This window comes from Anneissia japonica, unplaced genomic scaffold (assembly GCF_011630105.1).
Source record: "Anneissia japonica isolate Jap-2015-1 unplaced genomic scaffold, ASM1163010v1 scaffold287938_len408866_cov212, whole genome shotgun sequence".
NCBI lineage: Eukaryota > Metazoa > Echinodermata > Crinoidea > Comatulida > Comatulidae > Anneissia > Anneissia japonica.
Window position 1 is genome coordinate 54792 of NW_022696173.1, and position 23517 is coordinate 78308.

The window sequence follows — 23517 nt, forward strand, 5'->3', positions numbered from 1 at the left end:
TTTTTTAAAACGATAGAACATTTATAAAATACTATCAAAGCTAGTATATATGCAAATATTTTAAATCAGTTTTTCACAAAATAAATAATTATTTTGAAGAACCTGGTCTCGTCAAACCATACTCTAATATTTCGAAATCGATAAGCGCGAGGACACTGGGCCACAAAGGCTAGGCTCGACATGGTTGGTTTGGCATCAAGTAAACACGATACCTCGTGGGAAAGGAAAAGGTGGCCCATGCATAAAAAGGTTGAATTTGAACAATTTTGAAGCTCAAAAATGACTTATTAATTTTGTGAGAAATTTCAGAAAATATTTTGTTAATAATTTCTGATTGGTACATAGCCTAAGTCAGTTTTTTTAGATACAGGCCTGCCTTGACCCAGCCCACACAGACCCCCACACAGTGCTATGAATGCCTGGACTCTAGAGTAGAGTAGTGTTGGGTTGGGGAAGGCTTTTTTTCTTGTCTCTGTTGTCTCTAGCCTAGGAGGAGAGCTAGGCCGAGGCTAGTGTAGCTTGCTCGAGAGAAGCCTCTTTCTATTACTCTACTTACCTTACCTGCCTGCCTTACTTGCCTAGGCCTAGTTAAATTATAATTTATGTGCTATAGGGTAAGCATAGGCCTAGTTAGGGCCTAGCCAGGTCAACATCTATAGTTGTAATGGCAACTAGTTTAAATGAATCTTTACTAAACGATCACTGGGTTAACCTAAATTGTAAATTTTCAATCTCGTACTTATAGAAAATAACATTTTTTTTTTCAGGAAGTACAATTTAGAGAACAACATGTATACATTGTGACAATTATAATCATCTTATTTTCATTAAATTTTATGGGCTATGAACTTTCATTCACTGAAACCCCAAACATCTATTGTTGATGAATTGTGTAAGAAGTTTTGGATAGGTCATATAAGCTAAAAGCTTACCAACCCATCAAAAAACATCAAGCAAGCCAAGTAATGCTTGTTTAAAAATATGAATTTGAGTCGGGAAATATCATAGGAGTGATGCCTTGCCCCACCTGACATGTCATCGTACTAAAAACTTAGCACATCCCCAAATACCAGTGAAAAAAATTAACCGAACCCACAACCTCCGGGTATCTAGCCTGATGACTTAACCACTAGACCACCGAGCTTGCGCTTGGTGACTAGTGATGAATTCAATCCCCCCAGTAGCATCGGGTACTGCAAGTGCTATAAAGATTCAAATTGTTTTCGCTGGAAGTTGCATTCAAATTAATAAATTGTTAACAGACATAGCAAAAGTAAATATAAAAGAAAACACATGCTAACAAAAAAAGTCTTATATATACATTTTTTCTTATTTATTCTTTGAGCATAACCATTTTTTGGAAAGTTTTACATCAGTTTAAAATAGACCCAAAATTGCATTATATTGGTGACAGGAGCTAGTCTGCTTGCAGCCCTGCTGATTTTGCAGAAAATTATCCGAGACCTTGCTTTTGGACAACTTTTCCCCTTGAATGTTTGTCATGGCCTTAGGTATGTCACCATGTTGTGAATTCATAGCCATAATATATAGTAGTGGATACCGTATTCATACTATGTGTGTAAGTACAAAATGTATATGGTTTAATTGAAACCAATGTACTGTATACTTTTATGATTTATTTCAGATACAATAAAGACATCATGGATTAAAACTGTAAACTACTTCTCAAAGCAACAAGTTTATATACCACAATGTCAACCAAAACACTGGGCAAGATTGCAATATATGGTGCTGTCGCGTCGCTTTTAGGATCTGGATATTGCTATAAATCAATACAAGGTACAATATATACTTTGAATTTTCTATACTATAGTTTTCAAACCTTTTTTGATCCTACTGTGCTACATTATGTATTGCGTTGAATCAAAGTTATATTTTGTTGTCAGTTAAAAAAATGACATCAATAGACATTCATATTAAACAAATTAAATTAAACAAAAAAGATGTATACCTTATAATTCTCCTTAATCGTCATCATGTCTTAATAAGTGTTGATGTTTAAATTTGTTATTTGTTAAAATAAGTTTCAAGAATGAATGTGTAATCATCATGTTTTAAAAATAAATGTTGCCGTCAGATGATGGGGGGTTCATGCTTGTTCGTGGATGAATCTTCCTCCTGACCACCGTCAGGTGCCGCCATCCTCTGTTGCATATGCATTGTTTTATCATGCATTCTCTTTGCACTGGGTTTGATGTATAGATTTTGTTAGAATACATACAACATGAAAGTCAGTGTATATTGTGATGTGACAAAATGACAGATTAAAAAATGTAATATGGTTAAACTCATCATTATCTCCCATTGTTATGCAAAGAGGTGGTAATAACACTGTGGGGGGTTGGATTGCCGAACACTTATGACAGGGGTGCTGCAACGTACAGCCAAAATATCGGCGCTGGTTCAAACAGCATGCTCGCCTATGGTTCTGTTGTGAAACAAGTCTTCTTGAATAAGGAATGTAAACCTTAGGCTCAGTGTAAACAATATGACTTATGTGCACTTTGAGACCATTTTGGTATAAAGCCCTATATAAGTAAATCCCACTATGTTACATTACATTAACTACATTACTGTACATTACATTAATCTGATTTACATGTTTATTATTAATATTTACAGATAACATAGCAGGAGCACCATACTACAGGAAAACGATGTCCATATTGAGAAATCATTCTGGTGCTGTAGAAGTCTTAGGGGAACCAATCAGAAGCAAGTTTTTAAGTCTAAGTAGCTATAACAATAAGATGGATGGTTACAATGCTCAGGTAAATGTCATTTTATTTTATAATAAATCACAATGTGGTTTTTTAAGGATTAACTTTATTTGTTTAAAAAATAATATTAACAAGGTCTTGTAATCTCAAATGCTCCGATGAGGGCAGTATAATAGAGGCAGTAGAGTATATTGGCTTTAATAGCTGTCCATACAAAAAGATCTATTAATCAATCAGCAAAAAATATCAATCAGCCGGGTATTCCTTGCTCCTCATCGGAGCTAAAAAAATAATTATTCAGATTAATCAATCAGCCGACTGTTTCTAGAGCTTCTCATCGGAGATAATTGGCCCTAATGGCCACCCATACAATAAAGATCTATTAAAAAGATCTATATAATCACTCATTTGGGTATTCCTCTAGAGCTCCTCATCGGAGAAAAATATAGAAGGAATAAAATATACTGTGAAAGGTTCTTTAGGTTTTTTTCTTGCAAGTATTAGGTATAGAATACTTATTAAGAATAGCCATCAAGGGTGTCGCAAGATATCAAATAAATATAACTCTAGGAATATTATAATGAAATTACTGTAATTATAAATGATGAAAATATTTTCAGCTTCAGATTCCTATCAAAGGCAGCAAGCGTTCAGGAACCATATGCAGTTGGTCTTCAAGAAAAGATACTTCAGAAGAGTATGTGCAAATGTTTTTATATTATTCTTAAACTCTGTCATTGAGTGTACCAGATTTAGGCTAGAATGCCGAAGAAAGTGTATGCCAGTTTCCAGACATTTACTCAGGACATGCTGCTACGTTGATTTGACATTGGCGAAAACAGGGTTAACTATGCAAAGATTTTATCTTCCACTACAGACCGATGTTCATTTATACTTTACAATAAACACATTACATTCCGACCACATTCTTACAATTACCGTATTAAAATTTTGTTCTTAGATACATACTGTATCTGTATTACAGAAGACCATTTCATTCTTATCTTTACAGATGGTATGTAGAGAAGGTTGATTTGGAACTACGTGGATCAAATAGACAAGTAACAATCTACCTAGGATCTGATGATAAATCAACAGTAGATGAATTTGACAACTGAGTACGATGTCTCACTCATGTTATAATTTGGAGATGAAGAAGATAATCAGTGCTATTAGAAAATCAGGGCCAGTCAGTTGGGAATATACCAACTATAAAGCTCTAAACCACAGGTGGACAAAGTGCTGCCCAACAGCGATTTTTTTTGCGACCTGCAAAAATGAATTAAAAACCCTGTGTGTGCGGCCCGCCAAACAACATTGGCTAGAAAACATATTGTTTCTTATGGCCCAACACCAATCATATGTAAAAAGTAACATTGAAACGGAGAATAAAGTGATGTAAAAGCAGTGCTTGGAGGTTTTTAGAAGCCCACTGGAAACATTAAGTTTGGGGGCGGCCCTCGGTGTTAAATAAAAATTCACTTTGGCCCTCCAACCGAATTTTATGCCCACCCGTGCTCAAATAACTGTGATGCCTATATTTAATAACAAAAATAATTAGCATTTATAAAGCGGTTTTTACAGGTGTTACACAGTGCCATAAGGCCTTAATCTATTGGTACAGGCAAGTTTTAATGAGAGACTTGAATTATTGGAAAGTGAAGACTGACGGATGTTAAGTGGAAGCTGATTCCAAATCACAGGTGCTTGGATATATTGACATCCATAATTGTGGCCATACTTGGGTGCATCACACAAATTTGTCACATAAAATTTGATATTGTGGGCGGTGCTTAAGGCTAGACCTAACTCTAGTAGCGTTCATCACCAACTATCACTCACCCTATGCATTTTGACATTACGGTATCTCATGACATAAAAAAAAACCCATGTGCCTCACAACAGCATTACTCATCCCGGATTACCAGTGTCGTCCCAGAACTAAAATATTACCTAATTGTTTTTGGCACCGTCACAGATTTTAGGTAATTGTTTCAGCAGCAAAGAATTTCAACCAGTAAAGAGGAATGTGGAAAATATACAAACAAAAGAATTTTTAGGGAATGTGAGAAATGAGTTATTTTAGCTTGTACAGTAATTACTCTATTAAATGTTTTAAAAAATCAAAACTGTTGTTTTACCATTATTGCAAAGAACCAATTAACAACTTATTAAAACATTTTTATTGCATACTACAGTACTAAGTTAGAAACTTTAAATAATTTAAAATACAGTACAGAACTTGCTTCAAGTTAAAAGAAAAGACAGCAGAAATTGATTTAGAAGTGGACAAGTAAATTGAAAGGTATGGAGGAAGTTCTGAGGTAACCTCCAACAGGGTATATAATTTGCAGTCCTTTAACATTGAAGGGCAAATTTTCAAAATGCACATTTGAGAGTATTCGACCGACTGAATAATACTGTATTGTATATTCATTTCAGTTCACTTGCAAAATAAAATGGCGGCCTTGAGCAGTCATTTGTAAGAAATATTCTAGTCAAACTATACCTGCACTTTCAACATATCAGATGCATGAAATAGGCCTTTTTTTTTTTAAGAATCAGGATTTATATAGCACCTATACACAAACCGAAGAGTATAAAAAGGGGCTGGTGTCGGTATTTCCCTGGTCATTGGCTGCATAATTGGCAAACCAGCACATTCTTGTGCAACTTTCTCTGCTTCCTGGGTATCCCAAATCATGCTGCTTTACATGCACAACCTAGAAGTACAATGCCACACCATCCTCCCAGTTACCCATTTATACACCTGGGTGGAGAGACGCTAACAGAAGTAAGGTGCCTTGCCCAAGACACAATGCAAGGGCGTCGATCTCGAACTCGCGATCAAAAGTCCAACGCCTTGCACTCTGCGACACATGCTCCTATAAATGTGTTATTAATTTTTATTCTTCTCTGTTGTTGATAAACGCCTCGAGGTTGTGTCAACGTGAGGCGCTATATAAATCCAGAATTATTATTATTATTATATACCGTTAAATGTGTTATATACCGTAATGTTCAAAAACGTTATCAGAGTTGGTTTCTACTGGGTTATATACTGATATCCAGGTATTGTGTTATTTCTTTATTAAACTGCTAGATTCCATTACCCTAAAAAAAGATGTCACAATTTTCATCTTTTGTGTATGAATTTGTTATTTAATATGGAAAAAATCAATACAGTACAAGTAATTGGAAACTTATTATTTTTTATTTAAAACTATATTTACATCATCACTGTTCACAACTTTTTATAGTGTAGATTATTACATTATGTAACAAGAAGCAAATACAGTGCACCTTCCAATTAGAGACCACAGCCTTTTCTTTTTCACCAAATGTGGTCTTGAATTAGAGGGTGCACTGTGGTTTTCATGTCAAACATGAAATTAATCTATTTTTTTAAGATACAAGACCACCACACCTTTATAGATACACTGCCATGTACTCAATTTTTTTTATCATTGAATTGCTTGATTTCAATATTTCAGTAAGTTGTAAGTGATCAAATTAAAATTAGAATGAGGAAAAAATTGACTACAGTATCAGTTAGTTGATGTTTATACAATACCGTACCTTTTTTTTTCTATGTTCGGCAGAAAATTTAAGGATTGTTGTAATAACTTCATCTTACTGACAGTATATTATACAAGCAATACAAATTTGAATTTTTCAATGTTTTTTTTTTTTTTAAATTTCAAATGTGACAGTGCATCTTTGTGATGCTGAGGATTTGAATTAATTTCACCTAGTACATTGTGAACCTTGACGTGATCTTGCCTTCACTATAACAACATCAAATATTTGCATTAGGCCACCATGCATAAGCATTAATGATGCGACATTTCACATAAAGCATGGGTATAGGAACAGTTACTATTGGAGCATACCAACCCCTCTATTGAGGGAGAAGTCAATTATTTTGTTGGGGAACACAGCTTTGAAAACATGTTTATAGTCTGGGAGTGGCAATTCTGGGCCTATTTCTATTTAAAAGAAAAATTTCTCAAACCATGGTGGGGCCGAGGACCTCTCATCATGGATTTGGAAATTTTCTGGCGTTGCCATTGCTGATCTTAAAAAGAACATGGGTAAGGTAATATAACCAGTACCACTACCAGTGATAATCATCATAACAGAAATTTATCAAAGCATTATGTTGAAACATGGTGCAATTCACAGTACACTAGAGGGGAAATAATTGGGGTTTGAGCTTATCAGCTTAGCCCCATCAATTTTAAGAAAAGTTCATCAACTGTGGGCTAAATTCAACTAAAGGCTGGGTGCATCATCTTTTTGTTGACCTCATAAACTGATTTTCACATTCAGATTTTATGAAAAGTAAACTCTTAGTAGTGGTATCCAAGGTGAGTCCATGACACTACTTTTACAAATACACCATTAAAGCAGTTTCCCACTCAAATATATTCCCTTTACTATACTTTCATCTAGTTTGTCTACACACAGTAGCTCTTCTCTGTCTGTTTATGCATTTCTCTTGTCAATTCATTAGATGCATGCTGTTTTCAATTGTTCTCTATTGATTGAGGCAGATGCATCTCCTCTCCTTTTTGATGTTCTGCAGTATCTTGTTATCACAAGTTCCTCAGTAACGTCTGTTGCGTTCCTCGTAACGGTGTCTGCTGTTTCGTTCCTCTATGCGATCTCTTTTATCTGGTGTCTCTTTAAGCCTTTCTCTGTCTTCATCATGATTTCTTCTTCTGACCTCTGGGCTTTCTGAACTTTCCTTCCACTTATTATTGTAGATATATTTCTTTTTGATGTCTGGACTTTCTGGACTCTCTCTCCCTTTATTATTGAAGTTTATCCTCCTTACATCTGGACTTTCTGAACCCTCCCTTCCTCTAGTAATGTACCTTTCCCTCCTGATCTCTCGACTTTCTGATCTATCACTCCCTCTATTTTTGCGGTTTTCTCTCCTTATCTCTGGACTTTCTGAACCCACCCGCCCTCTATTTTTGTGGTTTTCTCTCCTTATCTCTGGGCTTTCTGATCTCTCCCTCCCTCTATTTTTGTGGTTTTCTCTCCTTATCTCTGGGCTTTCTGATCTCTCCCTCCCTCTATTTTTGTGGTTTTCCCTCCTTATCTCTGGGCTTTCTGATCTCTCCCTTCCTTTATTAATGTACCTTTCCCTTCTTCTGACCTCTGGACTTTTTGAAACCTCCCTTCCTCTATTTTTGTGGCTTTCCCTCCTCATATCTGGGCTTTCTGATCTTTCCCTTCCTCTATTAATGTATCTTTCCCTTCTTCTGACCCCTGGACTTTCTGAATTTTCCCTTCCTCTATTTTTGTGATTTACCCTTCTGATCTTGGGACTTTCTGAACTCTCTCTCTCTCTATTATTGTAGTTTTCCCTGTTTTGTCTATTGTTTCTACCTCGGTTGTCTCTTTCATTGTCCCTCCCTTGGTTGTCCCTCCCTCGGCTATCCCTTTCAGCCCTCCCTTGGCTGTGCCTTTCCTCCCTTCCTCTGTAGCCACTTTCCTCCCTCATTCTGTTGTCTCTTTCATCTCTCCGTCTGTTTTCTTCTTCGTTCCTCCAACTTTTTTCTCCTTCGTCCCTCCATCTGTGGTCCCCTTCACCCCTCCACCTGCTATCCTCATCTCTACCTCTTCCAACCCGCTCATCCCTTCTCATGTGATCCCTATCATCTCTGCCTCTGTTTATCCTATCTTCTTTTCCTCTGCGATAAATCTGATTGCTTCTATCATTTTCCTCTCTTCCATTACCTAATTGTCCATAATTTCTTTCATCTACTTGTCTTCTTTTTTTTCTGTCACTCCTTGAAATTTCCTGCGCTGACTCAGCGTCTGATGAGTCAGAATCTGTACTTGAATTTGATGCAATACCGCTACTAGATGATGATGAAGACGACGACGAAGCGGACGACGACGAAGATGATGATGATGACACTGGCTTTTTTTTCCTTTTCTTCTTCTCCCGTATTTGTTTTGATTTTCCTTTGTTTTTCTTTTTTTCATTGGTTTGTTTCTTTTTTTTTCTTTTTCTTCGTTCGTCTTCAGATTCTGATGAAGTACCTGTAAAAAACATAATTATGAATATTTTATGAAAAAAATATCTAATACAGGGCTCTAAATAAATTTTAACAAATTTACAAATACAGTAAAACGTCCATTTTACGTACCCCTTGGTAACAAGGGGTGTTCATAAATTGAAAAATTCGTACAGTAGATCGGGTGTCTTACATTCACGATGTTAATAAGTTGCTAACCCCAACACTCTCATTCGTCATCGTAAACATAGGCGCTCAATCCGACGACAATTGATTTTATTAAGAAAAATATACATTATCACTTTGTAAAACGTGCACAGACATTTTTTACAGTAATAATTGGTCGATGATGACGTCATCAGGGGCAAAGACCATTCGTAAAATTGACTATTCGTAAAATCGACGTTCATAAAATGGACGTTGTACTGTATAGTAAAAATATGAGAATTTGAAGAAAGTTAATGTATAAAAATGCTATATAAACAAGATTCATTCATTCATTTAAAACCAAAACACTGGTGACAGCAAACTTACTAGATGTGGACGATGATGATGAGCTCTCATCGTCCGATGAACTCGATTCGTCGGAACTGGAATCAGAGGAATCAGAAGAGTCGCTTTTCATAAGAGGCTGTCTCTGCTCCATTATCTTTTTTTGTTGTAACTTTAAGTGTTCACGAAGATCATCCCTAAAATAATAAGATGAAAATATCAATGCTTAAACTAGCAGAAATTCTAGTGGACTATCGAGAAATCAATTTATAGTGGCAGATCTAGAAATTTAAAATAGAAGGCGTTCAGCAAAGGAACTTCTACAGATGGAAGGTCAAACCACCTTAGCCCCAACTATTACTATTTATTGCCATGGCAGAAATCGTATTCTCACACTAACTTTTTTTCTTTTGAATGTTTCAAAATTTAGGCAGAACCAGGCTAGCTGAACATATATATTGTAAAACCTCAAATAGAAGCCTGATGCTGCTTCTTTTTTATAAAGAAAAATAATAGGGCCACTGTAACATCAATCTGTATCATGGAGTGTATTAACCGGCATTGAATCACCTAAACCAAGCATTTTTGTTTAACATATTTTGAAATGTACAGTGTATGTACTGTACTATTTCAAAACGAAGCCTATGCTATCTTGATAAGAAGCCCATGGGCTTACTTTTGCAAAGTAATTCAAGATGGGCTTCTTCTCGAGATTAAGCCCATTGGTTTTACGGTATAAAAATAACACAAATTAAAATTGTTTAGGTATTTACAGTTTTTTTTTTTTTTTACTCTAAAAGGTATATTGTCATTATAAACCAATAATAATAATTATAATAATGGAATTGGAAATGTTAGTTATAACTTACGTAAGGCCTCCAAGTCCAATTGTTGTGAAGAAATTGATAGAGAACCTGGTGTTGGCTGGATTGTCATGTGGCATTAGACCTTCCAAGAATGGCTGCAATGTTCTATAATGAATTAGAGAGTACACTGTTAACTATTTAATAATAAGCAATGTACAAACCACATAACAAAATCTCTATGTGCTTTCATGGACAAATAAAAAAAAAAAATTAGAATGCCTTCTCTTACAATCTGTAACATTAGCAATCAAGTATTATGTTCAGTCACACACAACTGTTTCTTCTTCTAAATTAGTCTGTTTCGGATATTTATTTGAGCATGGTTAGCTTAGTTGACTTACTAGAATAAATTTTGCTATTTTTGTTTCTCTACAGTGCATAGAGACCATATATTATGCCCTATATAAATCTCCAACCATTACCATATCAGAAAGTATAATACATACTCCAAGTATTGAAATACACGCCATCGTGTTGGGATTCAATATTTCGACATTAATTATGTCATCATCAGGAATGATGATCACAAGTTTTATGTGACCAACACCTGAAGGCACTCCTATAATCTTTCTCTGGAAAGTGAGCTCTTTTTGTAGAATGACTTACTGATCTTTGAATCTTTCGTTCAGTTTTGGGAGTCCCATGTACTCAGACAGCTCCTGGAATAAGATCTTGATGAAGATTCGACTTGAAGATGTGGTGTCATCTTCATTCAGCCTGATACAGGATAATGCCTAAAATATATATTATAAAACTGTAATTAAAAATGACGGAATAATAAATGATCACCTTCCGCTCAAGGAACTGACTAGAGCCTCATTAAGGGTCCCTGAATGAAAAAGCCATGGTAGGGTTCAGGTTGGGAGTTTTTATGGCTTAGTGTGGTCCAAATTGTGCTTTTAGACCACAATATTAGGGATTGGCAATGAAAATAGCATTATTTGGATGGTCTGAAGACCTAGTTGTAGGATCGAATGACAAAGTCCTGGCCTGTTCGAGGGCGAAAATGCAATTCCTGACCCCCCCCCACCGGCTAACACGGGGTACATGTGTGTGTGTGTGTGTGTTTGCATACGTTTACGCTGTTGTTTTGTGAGACATTAGCAGCAATATCCGGAAGGCAGGGCTTAGCGCAAGGTATATTACATAGATATGCACTCCTCAATCTACGCCATCTCAAAATCGGGGGTGCGCACTCACCCCCCCCCCACCTTAACGTTCTTTTGACTTTATTTCTTGTGGCTTCAAAAGTGCCTTGAGACGGTTTTCTGTGGAAGGCGCTGTATAAATATATGACCATTGACCATATGAATAAAGGCAGTGATGATGGTGGTTTCTTTTCCTGCTTTGATTATTGGCATTGTTGATGGTAGGGCAGAGACGGCAGGCAGAGATGGTCTGGACCCTCCATCTCTGGGCCCTCTTTATTTCAAATCCTTTGATCTACAACTAAAAATGAGTGTGTTTTGGAAAACTGTTAAAAACAAAATAATTTACCGTCCAGGGTATGGCATCAGTGTATAGAAGATGTGCAAAGAACTTGGCCACATTCCTAAGTTTATTGGTTTCTAAGCGATGACAGATATCGTACTGTTCTCCAAATATTATTGTAAAATTCTCAAGATACTCCTTTTTTAACTGGCAAAATCTCTGCAAGATTAATAATTTTATAACTTTATGATTAAATTTCTCAGTTATGAAAATATATTGTAAAAAAAGAATTTTTCTAAAGCCTGATTTCAATTAAATTGCTACATGCTAGTCGCCAACAGCTTTCAGTGACTTGTGATAGCGATTTCATAGAAAAACACAATATCAACAATCACACCACTACTGGTTATTAGAAATTCCCTAGAAAATCAAAACCTTCTAACTTAAGAATGCTTCCCTAGATACTCAGATCAGCCTACCATGACAGGTTGTTTGTACAAAGAAGCTGATGACCTTAGTGAATTTGGTGGATGATGGATCAGTGGTTACAATTTATCCCTGAAAAAATTAGGAACCTGGTTTAACTTTGCCAATTTCAATTATTATTAACCTACAACTACCATTATCTATGTCCAATTAGAGCTAGCTAAGAGTCAAGACTGTCTTAGACCGCTAATAACAATCCGTCCCAACAGCGAGTAGAGCTTAGGCACAGAAATCCAAAGAAAATAAAAAGTATTAAAAGCATGAGTCACAGTGGTTTCCCCGACGGCAGGGCAAGAGTTGTACTTTAGCATGCAGCACCATCGTGGGGGCGATGAAGAAAGGGTTTGGGAGGGGGAGTCCTCTCCCCAATGAGAACATTTTTAAAAATAATAAGCCATTAGAGAGCCCTACACAAGGAATCTTGACCTAAGGATGGTGATATTTGTATCTCATCAGTGTCCAAACTATTAATTTATATAGGCCTATCCAATTTAGGCTAACATCTGATATAAAGTTTTTATTAATATTATTCTTCAATCTATCAATAACTCCCCCCTCCCCAACCACCACTCGGAGCATTGCCACTGATGAGTCAGACTGTTATCCATGACTTACTTGAGCTAGCAGACCATAGAACTTTTCATAGGTTCTCTGTTGAGCACAACAATCCAATATCATCAAGCAAACTTCTTTCTGTGGAATAAAATGAAAATTGATTTACAATTTTACCACTAAGTAACAGCAACATTTGTTTTTGGTATAACCCATTATTTTAGTTATTCAGGTATAAAAAGAACATTGGAAGTAACAAGTTAAATTAAACTTATTTTATGCAAGTTAATCAACAAAATATAATTGATTGATTTTGGCAATTTATTCATTTGAGCTCTATACATACAGTACAGGTGGATCGGAGAGGAAAAAAGGCAAGAACACACCTTCTCCAGTCACCAACACCACTCATCCGCTATCATTTGGGTGTCTTCTGACATACAAGGCCACTATTTATTTGTATCATTGGTGGTTATGGTCTGTCCATCAATACTTTTTATTTTAAATAAGTGGACAGAGTTTGTTTAACATATGCAACAACTTGAATGCCTTTGCTTTAAGCTCTGTTCAAACTATCATAATTTATGTGACAAATAAATTGATATGCCCATATTTGGGTGTACTATGACATCATCATGCCCATATATGTGAACACCACCTGAACCAGGGACCCATGTATCAGCTGACACATAGGAGAGTAGGAACAGAACTGAACCAGGGACCCATGGATCAGTGCACACACTGTGAGCTGGCCAAGCTAAGCTACTCTTGATCATTTTATATATATACCGTAAAACTGTGAATTGAAGCCTTGGGCTTCTTTTTTTGGCTAACTTTGGATGGGCTTCATTTCAAGATGGTCTTATTTTCAAGATGGGCTTCTTTTTTAGACTACTTTTCCATAGTAAAGAGGGGTGGGGGGGCTACTTTTCAAAATGAATGCTGTAAATTTTTAGAATTAGTAGTATAAAAAAATAAATAGGGTCACCGTAACATCAATCTGTATCATGGAATATATTTACTGGCATTAAATCACCTAAACTACTATATAAACCAATCATGTTTTAATTTATTTGAAATTTATGTAGTGTATGTACTGTACTATCTCGAAAAGAAGCAAATGCTATCTTGAAAAGAAGCCCATGGGCTTCTTTTACAGGCTAATTTTCCAAAATAAAGAAGGGGCTTCAATTTGAGATTAAGCCTATTGGTCTTCAATTCGAGGGTTTTACAGTATCAAGATAGCAATCTAATCATTTGTATCATACCTCTTGGCCTGGTTTTATTTCCATCTTGAGAAGTTTGTGGGCACATTCTTCAAACACAGCACTAGACTGAATAGTTAAGTAGATAGTACGACGTAAAGCAACCAAGTTCGTTTCTGTCCGATCAAGAATTTCCATTTTGGCAGCTGCGATATGAAAATTAATACTTTTGTTGTAGATAAAAAAAAGGCATTAAAACAACTATTGTTTATGACACAGTTTGCTCATCACACTCTGTAGCAAACTGTCTTATTTTTATCAAGGTCTGTCAGAGCAGTGGCGTAACAATTTAGGGCCTCATCCATTATTTTCATCCTTTACAAAACATACTCTTTTCTTTAACCCCCTCCACCCTTCCTCTGAAAGAATACACAATGATACGTTGATTTGTGTCATTTTGAAATCATCATTTTATCTTTTCCACGCTATAAAATAACTTTTTATTTGTATCTGGTTAATAATAATAATAATAATAATATGCAGAAATTTATAACGCGCCAATTCAAAAAACATAGAAGTTAGAAGTAAATAACTTATTTGATCATTTTAAATGAGCTTCTTTCTTTTTTCAGAGGAGCTTAAATAAAATAAGCTGTGCTTCCTTTTAGGCTCCATCACTTGATATATTCTTTAACTTACCTTTTAACTTTTATGCCACATTTGTAATTGTTATTGTACCAAGTGGATGCAAATAAAATGAAAATTTAATTAAATAAAAATAACAAAATTAATATATTTACCTTCAGTGTCCGATTCAGCCTCACTTGAACTGCCTTCCTCACTCCCGTCGGAGTCTGAATCACTATCACCTCCTAGAAGACCTATCTTGATTTGTTTATACCTCTCTTCATTCTCAAGGTACTCCTGGTCATGCTTGAACACATCTGATGGAAAAACATGATCAAAAATAATTGGGTCATACACATATATGACAGGTTCACAAAAAAACTTATTATTTCAAAAAAATTTATTTATTAGCTTTAGAATGGTGAATTTATAAGGATAAATTGAAAATAAGATGTCTGTAAAAGTATAACTGAGAAAATCTGGTTGAAGCTTTAGTATGTATTAATTAAACTTATATTAAAACAAAAAATGCATAAAGAGGCAGCTCAGGTTATACATGATTGGTCAACAAAATGTGCTTAGCACCTATCTCTCTCTAATGATATTGTAAAAGTAACTGTAACTTGTAGTTTGTAATTGTTACAATTTTGATAAATAGTTATAAATCAGCAGATGGACCAGACACAATATTGACTTTCCAACAAAATTTCAACTAGAAATTCTCTTGATAATTGTATGTGAAATACGATGCCTTTTATAGTATTAATTTATCATGAACTGATAGTTTTTGAAAACAAATTTCCTACATCTACCACATATGATGAAGGAACAAATTTAACCTTATCTTGTATTTAAGTCTAAGCTTGTGACTTAGGGTTTTCGTGGAACCGGCCCATATATTTGACAATGAATAAAAAAAATTATTTGCAATTTTTTAAAAGTTACTTACTCAGAATGTCTTCTGTAGTGTATTGTTCCTCTAAGGTCAAAAGATGAGTGAACTGCTCTGCCTCATCCACCAAATCCAGGCCCTCCACTATGGTGGGAAAGTCCTTGAATCCATCCTTACGCACGGCAAACATCACTTCAACCATGTACTGTACTCGTTTATCAATCTGGGACTCATGGAGGATGCTTCGTAAACGATCAAATATCGCTGAAAGTTTAAAATTAATTACAGAAAAATTTAAACTATATACCATGTATACCTATATATCTGATCTTATAAGCACCACAAAATATCATCACAGAATCTATTAGACAGATCATGTATCATGACTCTACTCCATACAGTTTGAGCACATGTAGGGTAAGTTTAAAACAGATGACCAATAATCACATAGGAAATAAGCATGTAGCCACTGTCTACATAATCTGTCTGTATAATGAAGCATGTGCGGAGTATTTTATTTTAGAAAAATTAAGTTAAGGGTAAAATTATGAAACACTCATTCAATAAAGACAAAGATAGAAGGTATTTCTAAAAAAATATTTTAAAATTATTGCGACTAACCATGCATGCCTCTGGGTGAAATATCGTATAGCTTCTGACCACATTCCTTTAGGAAGCCAACAGCAACTTCAACAGAATCGTCTGATGGGTTTTCAAGCAACAGTGTTAGTATTTCCAAAGCAAGTACCTCATGTGCCTGTACAAATAAAAAAAACAACTTCAAGTTAAAGTGTTAATTGAGGGGACTTAAGTGCATGTTTCCATGGCTTGTTTCTTTAACAAAAACATTTTTTAAAACTTTAAATTACTAATTTTTTTTTTCTTCATTTTTTTCTGCAAGAAATTTAGGACTATAGAAATAGTTTTTTCTAAACATCCCCTAATTAGTGAGGAACATTTTTTTTGTTCTCTATTTTCAGTTAAAACCCCCAATAATAAATCTATGTTTGATTTAGATCTTAAATTATCTTTTAATTCATTATATTTATTATATGCAAGATTATTTACTAAACTATGATCTTACTACTTGTTGGTTGACCAAATGAGCAATAAATCTAGTAGCTGATAAGCACAAGCTCTTGTCATTTCGCTTGAAGCTCTTCTGGAAGTTGACAATCAGCCGTTTCAATATCAGTTCACCATTCTGAGGAAGCTGTTAGGAAAAGGGATGTAAATAATAAAAATAAAAATACATTAAATGTATGTTTTCATAGTAAGAATAAACACAAGAACACAACATTAATTAGCATTAAACATTTTTTACCTAAATGAAGAAGGCTACAAGTAAAAGAGCTGTTAGACACAAATTGTGTGGTAGGTGGCTAGTTCCTTTCCACATTGCCTTTTAACTTTCCCGGTATATTTAAGCCAAGTATTCAACAACAGCTCCATGAACTGACAGTGCCTCTCACCTGGAATGGACATTTACGGAGTGTCAATCAAACTTAACAAATGACCAATCAGAACAGCGTCAGGAAGACACGCATCTCACCCATGTGTTCTCCTACAAACGCACATGTTTTACACTGTGCTTTTGTGGGATCTTAGCAACAATATCCAAGGGGCGGGGCTTAAAAGAAAGGTCGATTGAACCCATATCACTGGCAGGTCATTGAACCCATGTCACTGGCACGATAGAAGTGTCCCAACCACTCAACCAACCTACTCCTTCAATCAATCAAACAATAAATCAATCAACCAATGGTATATGATATGGTATAGTATACAAGCATGCAACTTACTTTAGAATTGATGATTGCAACAAGAGATGCATAGACATGTGTAAATGTGGGTGAGGCACTCTGAGCTTGAATTATAGACCTTGCTAACATCCCTCTGTGGAAGGAAAGATGATTATTTGTGATGAATTAACAGTTCAACTTCTTATATGTCGTAAAAATATGTTTTTTACAGGACTTACACATTTCAACCAAAGTTGATTCATTTTTTAAATATACCGGAAGGTTATTCCGTAAGTAAGCTGATGAAAACAGGAATGATCGGTTGCTGTAATTAACTGTTTTACATTTAGGAATATTGAGTTTAAAGCATTCTCAAAAGACCAACAGGAGTGTCAATGATTCTTAACATACCTGCCACGGATAATATTTTCTGCAAACAATTCTGTGACTATAAGTGCGATGTTTGAAACATTGACTTTGTTGATCAAACCATTTATGCTCTTCTTTAGTGCTTCCCATGCTATTCGTTGATAAGCAGTTCTAAAAATAGAAAAAATATGTTATTCTACTACTATGGAAAAAAGTTTGCCGATGTGGTATTTTATTATCCTTGAATATTATTTTGCATTCAGAATTAAGAAATTAAAAAAATATATACTGTACCAGGGTTCCTACCAGAATTTGGGAGTGGTGGTCGCCAACACTACCCCCACTCCCCTTTCAGGCTGAAAAAATCGTAGTTATCATAGTTATATGATTGAATGTACCCATAAATCCGTGGTGTACAAAAATCAAATCTTCCTAAAAATAGTATTGTTAAAATACAAGCTTAATCAAAACAAATATTTGTAAAAACAAAGGAATTTTCACTCATTTTTGAACAACACACAGATCAAATTGACGGCAAATCAATGCACAAGGGGAATCCCCGAATTGGTTCGCATGTAATGTATTTTGTAAACAGTTACAACTCAAAAAGGTTGAACCACAAAGTTTGACATTCGTGGGGTGGATGAGAACCAAAATAAACAGCCTCACTCAAGTCGTGTGTTCTCATGACCCGAGTAGAGTGAAAAGAAAACAATTAGGTATATTTCTAACTTTATCACAGTTTTTGAAAAGTTAACACTGTGATTTAGTAATATATTTAATGATTGAAATACAACTCAACTTAAATAACATTTATTTACAAAAACAGTAATAGAATTTAACACCTATTTACGAACAACAAACCTCCTTGGTTCATGAGACCCAACTCGGGGTTTCCCCATTTGCGTTGATTTGACGTCCTTTTCCGATTGTGTGTTGCTCAATAAAGAGCAACAATACTAAACCTACGCCTAGCAGTAGGTTTTTAAGATAATGTTACCACAGAAACGTTAATTGATATCTTTTGTCTTATCTAATGTCTAGTCAATGAGTTGTTAATCAACAACTCCCTAGTAGTTGTGTAACGATAGTATTTTGTTAGCCGTTTTTTTTTCCACTATCAATTGCAAAAATAGTGGTGGTCGGCAGCCTAAAAATACTGGTGGGAAAAACTGAGTCCTGAACAGGCCCAGCCACCGCCGACCAGCATGGTGAGAGCCCTGCTGTATTAGCAGCGTATGCTGATGCTAATAAATATGTAATAACGACATAAAATGTACAGAGCAGTATTTTTTTCTTCAATTTTATGGTACAAAACAATTACACTGAATACATACGATGTTTTGTCTGTTATTTGTTGTTGCATTAGACGTAGCTTAGCAGGGGGAATGTAAGCACCCCCGGTCCTTGTGGTAAGAATATCAGGCTCTGGTTTCTTCTTCTTTTCCTTTGGCTCTGCAGGGGCTTCATCAGTTGACTTCTTATCACCTTCACGCCTAAATCAAAAGATACACAAAAATGCAACATTTTAATTTTAATTTAAAGAGCATCATTCCAGCCTGTAATAGGCAATTTACTTGCTGTTGGAGGTGAGGAAAATTTGTTTATTTGTTACCATATAATGTTATGAAATTTAATGTTGTTACTCTTACTCATTTCTTTTGTTTTCTTTATCGTCATCATGAATCCTCTTCCTTCGATTCCATTTTTCTTCTTGTCTGTCGTAATCTCGTCTCCTATCACGGTGAGATTCATTTCGACCATAATCCCGACGACCTCTCCGATCCCGATAATTTGGTGACCTTGACCTGCTACGACTTCTCTTGCTATTCCGATCTTTGTCCCCTGAAGATCTTGACCTGCTGCGACTTGTCCTTCCTTGACGACCTCTGTAAACTGGTGACCTTGATCTACTCTGCCTGCGTTTTTTGACACGGTCATTCTGTGATCGAGCTTGCCGGCGTGCCTTTGCTTTGTCTCTTTTCCCCCTGTCATCATCACTGCTTTCACCGTCACTAAAAAAAAACACCAAAAAACTAGAAGTTAATTTTGTGATTGGATCGTCTCATTAGTTTTTACATTTTCTTAGGCCCTGTTTGTACTTATGAGCCAATGATTTTTTTGTTTAATAGCTGAAATAAAAACAAAAAAACACAGAGCTGACACAAGGCCAGCAATAGGTAGTTTAGCAGGGTAATTCCGTGTCAAATCAAAAAGAGGTCCCTGCTAGAGTTAAGCTTCCCTGCTAGAGTTAAGCTTCCAAAGTTGGAGGAAGTTGTGTTTGCACATCTTTTTGAGGAGTCAATATCTCAGAAACTACAAATCCTAAAACGCTAATTTTTTTTGTGCGTTGGTTTTTCACACAGTGGATAATTCTTATGGAGTTTCATCAAAATCTGAGAGGGTCATACAGGAACTTTATTGAAATCTGGTTAATTTGACACGGAATGACCCAGCAATGCATTTTTGTTGATTCTTTATTTTATTTTTATTGTCAAAAGGAGATGATACAATACAATCCACTGGGTGTCAAACAGCATCTCAAAAGTGAACCTAATCACTATTGCATTAGCCTGACATTCTTCACCATCCAGCTCACACATGTTTATTAAAACATTTTTTTTACAAAAATAGATGTAAAATAAGTGTATAATTTTATTCTTTTTCATTGAGCAAAGGTTTTTAACCACCCAGATTCCTATACAATATCTTCATTATATATTTATATATAAAAAAAATTTGACACGGAATGACCCAGCAATGCATTTTTGTTGATTCTTTATTTTATTTTTATTGTCAAAAGGAGATGATACAATACAATCCACTGGGTGTCAAACAGCATCTCAAAAGTGAACCTAATCACTATTGCATTAGCCTGACATTCTTCACCATCCAGCTCACACATGTTTATTAAAACATTTTTTTTACAAAAATAGATGTAAAATAAGTGTATAATTTTATTCTTTTGCATTGAGCAAAGGTTTTTAACCACCCAGATTCCTATACAATATCTTCATTATATATTTATATATAAAAAAAAAAACTGGGAGTACTGTAATATAACATTTTTTCCATATATCTTTTTTTTTAATATAAAGAAAACCAGAATTTTTTGTGTTACCTTCTATAATCAGGCCTCTTGACGGTTGTTCCGACTACACTGCGAAAGCGCCCAGCACTCGTCACCTCGCCATCACTACTGTCTGAACCACTACTGCTATCACTGCTCCTTTAAAAAAACAAAACCAAGAAAATTAAAATTTACTCATTTTATAAGACACCTAAATAGGTCCAGTCCTTGTAATTTGATTGGTAGACTTAATATTATGTGACATTGTCACAACATGTCACTGCCTCATTGATTGGAACTGTCCATCTTTCGACTCATCTTCCAAACACACTCATAAACATTCTTTATTTGTATACCCATACATGAACACATGTGATCTTTAATCAAATGAATTGTGCTTAACTAGCGTCAATTTGGAAATAGATACTCTAATACTGTATTTCGGTAGAAAGTTTTCGATCAAGGCTCCACATTTAAATGACCTGTATATATAGTAATTAATTATAAGTAGAGGTTAAAGATACGTAGTGTAAATAATTTTATGCCAGTTACCCATCCCTGACCCAAGTGATACTTCTTGAGTCTGACCGAAAATGCATAAAATCTTCTTTGACAAAATGGTAAAAGGAATAATTTTATATTTATAATAAAACTTATATTTCACCTGTGATGTGAGTCTGACTTCTGTGGTGCATCTACCTGATGTAGAACACTCTGAATTCTCTTTTGTTTCCAACTGTCATCACTATCATCGTCACTAACAACAGATACCTGTAGAGAATCATCTTGGTGGATTCCTTTTTGTACCGGACTGTTGAGTAAAAAGAGAGAGCACCAATGATGCAGTATGTATTTCTAAATTGAGTCAAATCCTACCCCGGAAAAAATATTTAGTTAACACAACCAGTAAATTTAAGTTTAATGTATTATTCAATGTAACATTATTTGAATTAAACAAGCATCGTGTTTAATTTGATTGGAAATGATAAACTGTCCTCTTAGAAGTACCTCTTGTCGACGTTGTACAATCACTAGCTCTCACGCCATTGTATTTATTTACAACATAACACATGGATTTCTGCAAAGTAGAATCATGTAGTCATGTAATCATGTAATCTCACTATCTGCTCCGCATTTTGCTCGGCTTCCCGAGTAAAATTAGGCCTAGTTAGTGTCCATGGTAGGAGAGTTTGCGCTAATGCCACATGACATACGTAATCTGGTCTGCCGATTTCGCAAATTAGATGTAGCTCTAATATGAAAGTTAGATTTTAGCCTCAATGTTGGAAATTACAGCAGATTTATAAGAAAGTTCTTCATCCTTGCTCCTACTGACTATACCAGTACCGTGATTTTCAATATTTGGTAATTAACAAATTTATAAATTCTGTGACTCCAGCCGTTTTGTAGAGTGAAGGTAAATACACATCAAGTGCAATTTTTTAGACTACTGTAATTGCGCAACGTTTCCTACAGTATGTAAATCCACAAATGTTCAATAGCTGGATATTCTAAAAACATAACTTAGGCCTGGAGTCCTAACCAATAATAAATATACACAAATTTTGGAAAAAGTTCAACGTTGCATGACAAAGTTTACACCGTGCCTCAAATTCATGTTATATGAGTAATGCTTAAAGGAACTTTATTTATATCCTCTCGAATTGAGGTGGATTATAGGTGTTCTCATCTAAATTTTCAAAATTATAACTGGCTGGGACAAGATACAAAGATTTCTTTACATTAGCACTGGACGAAAGAACGCGGGGACACAAATTTAAAATTTAGGAAAAACGCCTTTTCAAGAATTTAAAAATTAGAAAATATTTCTTTTTTCAGTGAATCGTAAACGCTTGGAATAAACTACCAGCAAATGTGGTGGAAAGCTTCTAGTTCATCAGTTTTCTCTTTTGAAAAACATCTTGATGTTCATGGGACTATGTCAGAAAATCATCCTCCTACAAATTGGTTTTAACAATGGGGTATAAGAGGCTACCTAGGCCTAAAGCCTATATTAAAACCCATTTCTGAAGTAAGTAATTGAAGCCTCTCATAGTCATAGTAAGCCGAGTACCAACCAAATTTTGTCCTCAAATGCATAAGACTAATATATTTTCCTAGTAATTCTCTGCGCAACTTTGAGCTGGTTTTTGAGGTATCATCCCCACGATTAAAAGTTTTAATAATTACTTTACTACAGTAAGATGAAATAATAATGCATTTAGGCCTAGTTAGGGCCTATCTATCTATGTAACACAGATTCTCCGATGTTGATTCGTTACAAACAAAAGGCCTGGCTTGTTATACCTAGGCCTACTTGGTACTCTGCTACTAGTATTAATAATTTTAAGCCTCTAGGCCTAGCATGCATTCATGCCTACCTAGCCAAAGAAAGGTACTGTAGGTAGAGCTAGGCCTAGAGCCTATGACTATAGGCTACAACAGGCCTGGGTAAGGCTATTGCAGTGTGTTTAGGCCTAGGCCTAGCCTGCCCTAACTAACACAGCAGGCTGGGCTTGGATATGTTACAATTAAAACATAATAAAATCTACCATATATCTCCATAAACTATAAAAGATTGGCGTACCTTTTAGCCATAAGTTATGATGAATGTGAGACACGGACTAAGTCTGTGTTTTTCCACAATTTCAATAGTTTACATCCACTTTTTTGTCGACTACCCTTCCGTTCTTTTTCATCCAAAACTCGTTTTTCACCAATCCGGTAAAGTTCAAAGTTGAAACGGTTGAAACTACAAAACCAAAGCATGCAGGGATTGATCATCCTCAGCGCGTTGTATGACGTAACGGTGACCGCGAAGAATCTCTCTGTATTTCATGCATAATTAATTAGCGCTGGCTGATGGCGGGAAACTAAATTGACTAGACCCGCGGTAAAAAGACGATTTATTTTGTTAAGTGTAGGTTTGTCATAAACGAAGAACAAGAGTAAGGTATTGTTTATATTTAGATAATTTGCTATAGGACTAATGTTAGACCACCGCTATAC

General features: G+C 35.3%; 3 protein-coding genes across 5 annotated transcripts in view; 2 read left to right on the forward strand and 1 right to left on the reverse strand.

The window, feature by feature from the left end:
- The first annotated feature begins 125 nt into the window (after positions 1 to 125).
- On the forward strand, positions 126 to 4870 carry LOC117101724. Of its 2 annotated transcripts, none has more exons than XM_033241758.1 (5): positions 126 to 249; positions 1646 to 1800; positions 2644 to 2792; positions 3362 to 3438; positions 3754 to 4870. In XM_033241758.1, exons 2-5 carry the CDS (start codon positions 1713 to 1715, stop codon positions 3857 to 3859), a joined length of 420 nt encoding a protein of 139 aa, XP_033097649.1. In that variant the 5' UTR covers positions 126 to 249; positions 1646 to 1712; the 3' UTR covers positions 3860 to 4870. The 2 variants fall into 2 exon arrangements, with proteins under 2 accessions (XP_033097649.1, XP_033097650.1); XM_033241759.1 differs by lacking the exon at positions 126 to 249 and adding an exon at positions 287 to 614.
- A 1092-nt stretch (positions 4871 to 5962) lies between these two features.
- On the reverse strand, positions 5963 to 23248 carry LOC117101722 (pre-mRNA-splicing factor CWC22 homolog). 2 transcript variants are annotated; one of them, XM_033241756.1, is made up of 18 exons: positions 23096 to 23248; positions 21173 to 21319; positions 20560 to 20661; positions 19091 to 19453; positions 18776 to 18934; positions 17481 to 17609; positions 17130 to 17223; positions 16412 to 16540; positions 15949 to 16084; positions 15385 to 15591; positions 14609 to 14752; positions 13872 to 14014; positions 12667 to 12744; positions 11632 to 11784; positions 10741 to 10868; positions 10138 to 10239; positions 9311 to 9465; positions 5963 to 8801 (listed from the first exon to the last, which is right to left on the reverse strand). In XM_033241756.1, the coding sequence occupies exons 1-18, from the start codon at positions 23104 to 23106 to the stop codon at positions 7351 to 7353; spliced, it is 3831 nt and encodes a 1276-aa protein (XP_033097647.1). In that variant the 5' UTR covers positions 23107 to 23248; the 3' UTR covers positions 5963 to 7350. The 2 variants fall into 2 exon arrangements, with proteins under 2 accessions (XP_033097647.1, XP_033097646.1); XM_033241755.1 differs by having other exon boundaries at positions 20560 to 20667.
- Positions 23249 to 23307: 59 nt separating this feature from the next.
- Positions 23308 to 23517, forward strand: part of LOC117101723 (cell division control protein 6 homolog) — a 9256-nt gene continuing 9046 nt past the window's right edge. Inside the window, exon 1 of the mRNA XM_033241757.1 lies at positions 23308 to 23461. The gene's annotated coding sequence lies outside the window, so the exon portion shown is untranslated. The remainder of the gene's footprint in view (positions 23462 to 23517) is intronic.

Bases quoted from the DNA above. Each gene is read 5' to 3' on its own strand.
- LOC117101722 (XM_033241755.1), bottom strand. The intron at 16,085-16,411 runs GTAAGATCATAG...TTATTTGTACAG, and splicing joins ATTTGGTCAACCAACAAGTA to GCACATGAGGTACTTGCTTT. The intron at 11,785-12,666 runs GTAAGTCATGGA...TTAATCTTGCAG, and splicing joins TCTATGGTCTGCTAGCTCAA to AGATTTTGCCAGTTAAAAAA.
- LOC117101724 (XM_033241758.1), top strand. From the start codon at position 1,713: ATGTCAACCAAAACACTGGGCAAGATTGCAATATATGGTGCTGTCGCG. The intron at 2,793-3,361 runs GTAAATGTCATT...AAATATTTTCAG, and splicing joins TGGATGGTTACAATGCTCAG to CTTCAGATTCCTATCAAAGG. The intron at 3,439-3,753 runs GTATGTGCAAAT...TTATCTTTACAG, and splicing joins AGAAAAGATACTTCAGAAGA to ATGGTATGTAGAGAAGGTTG.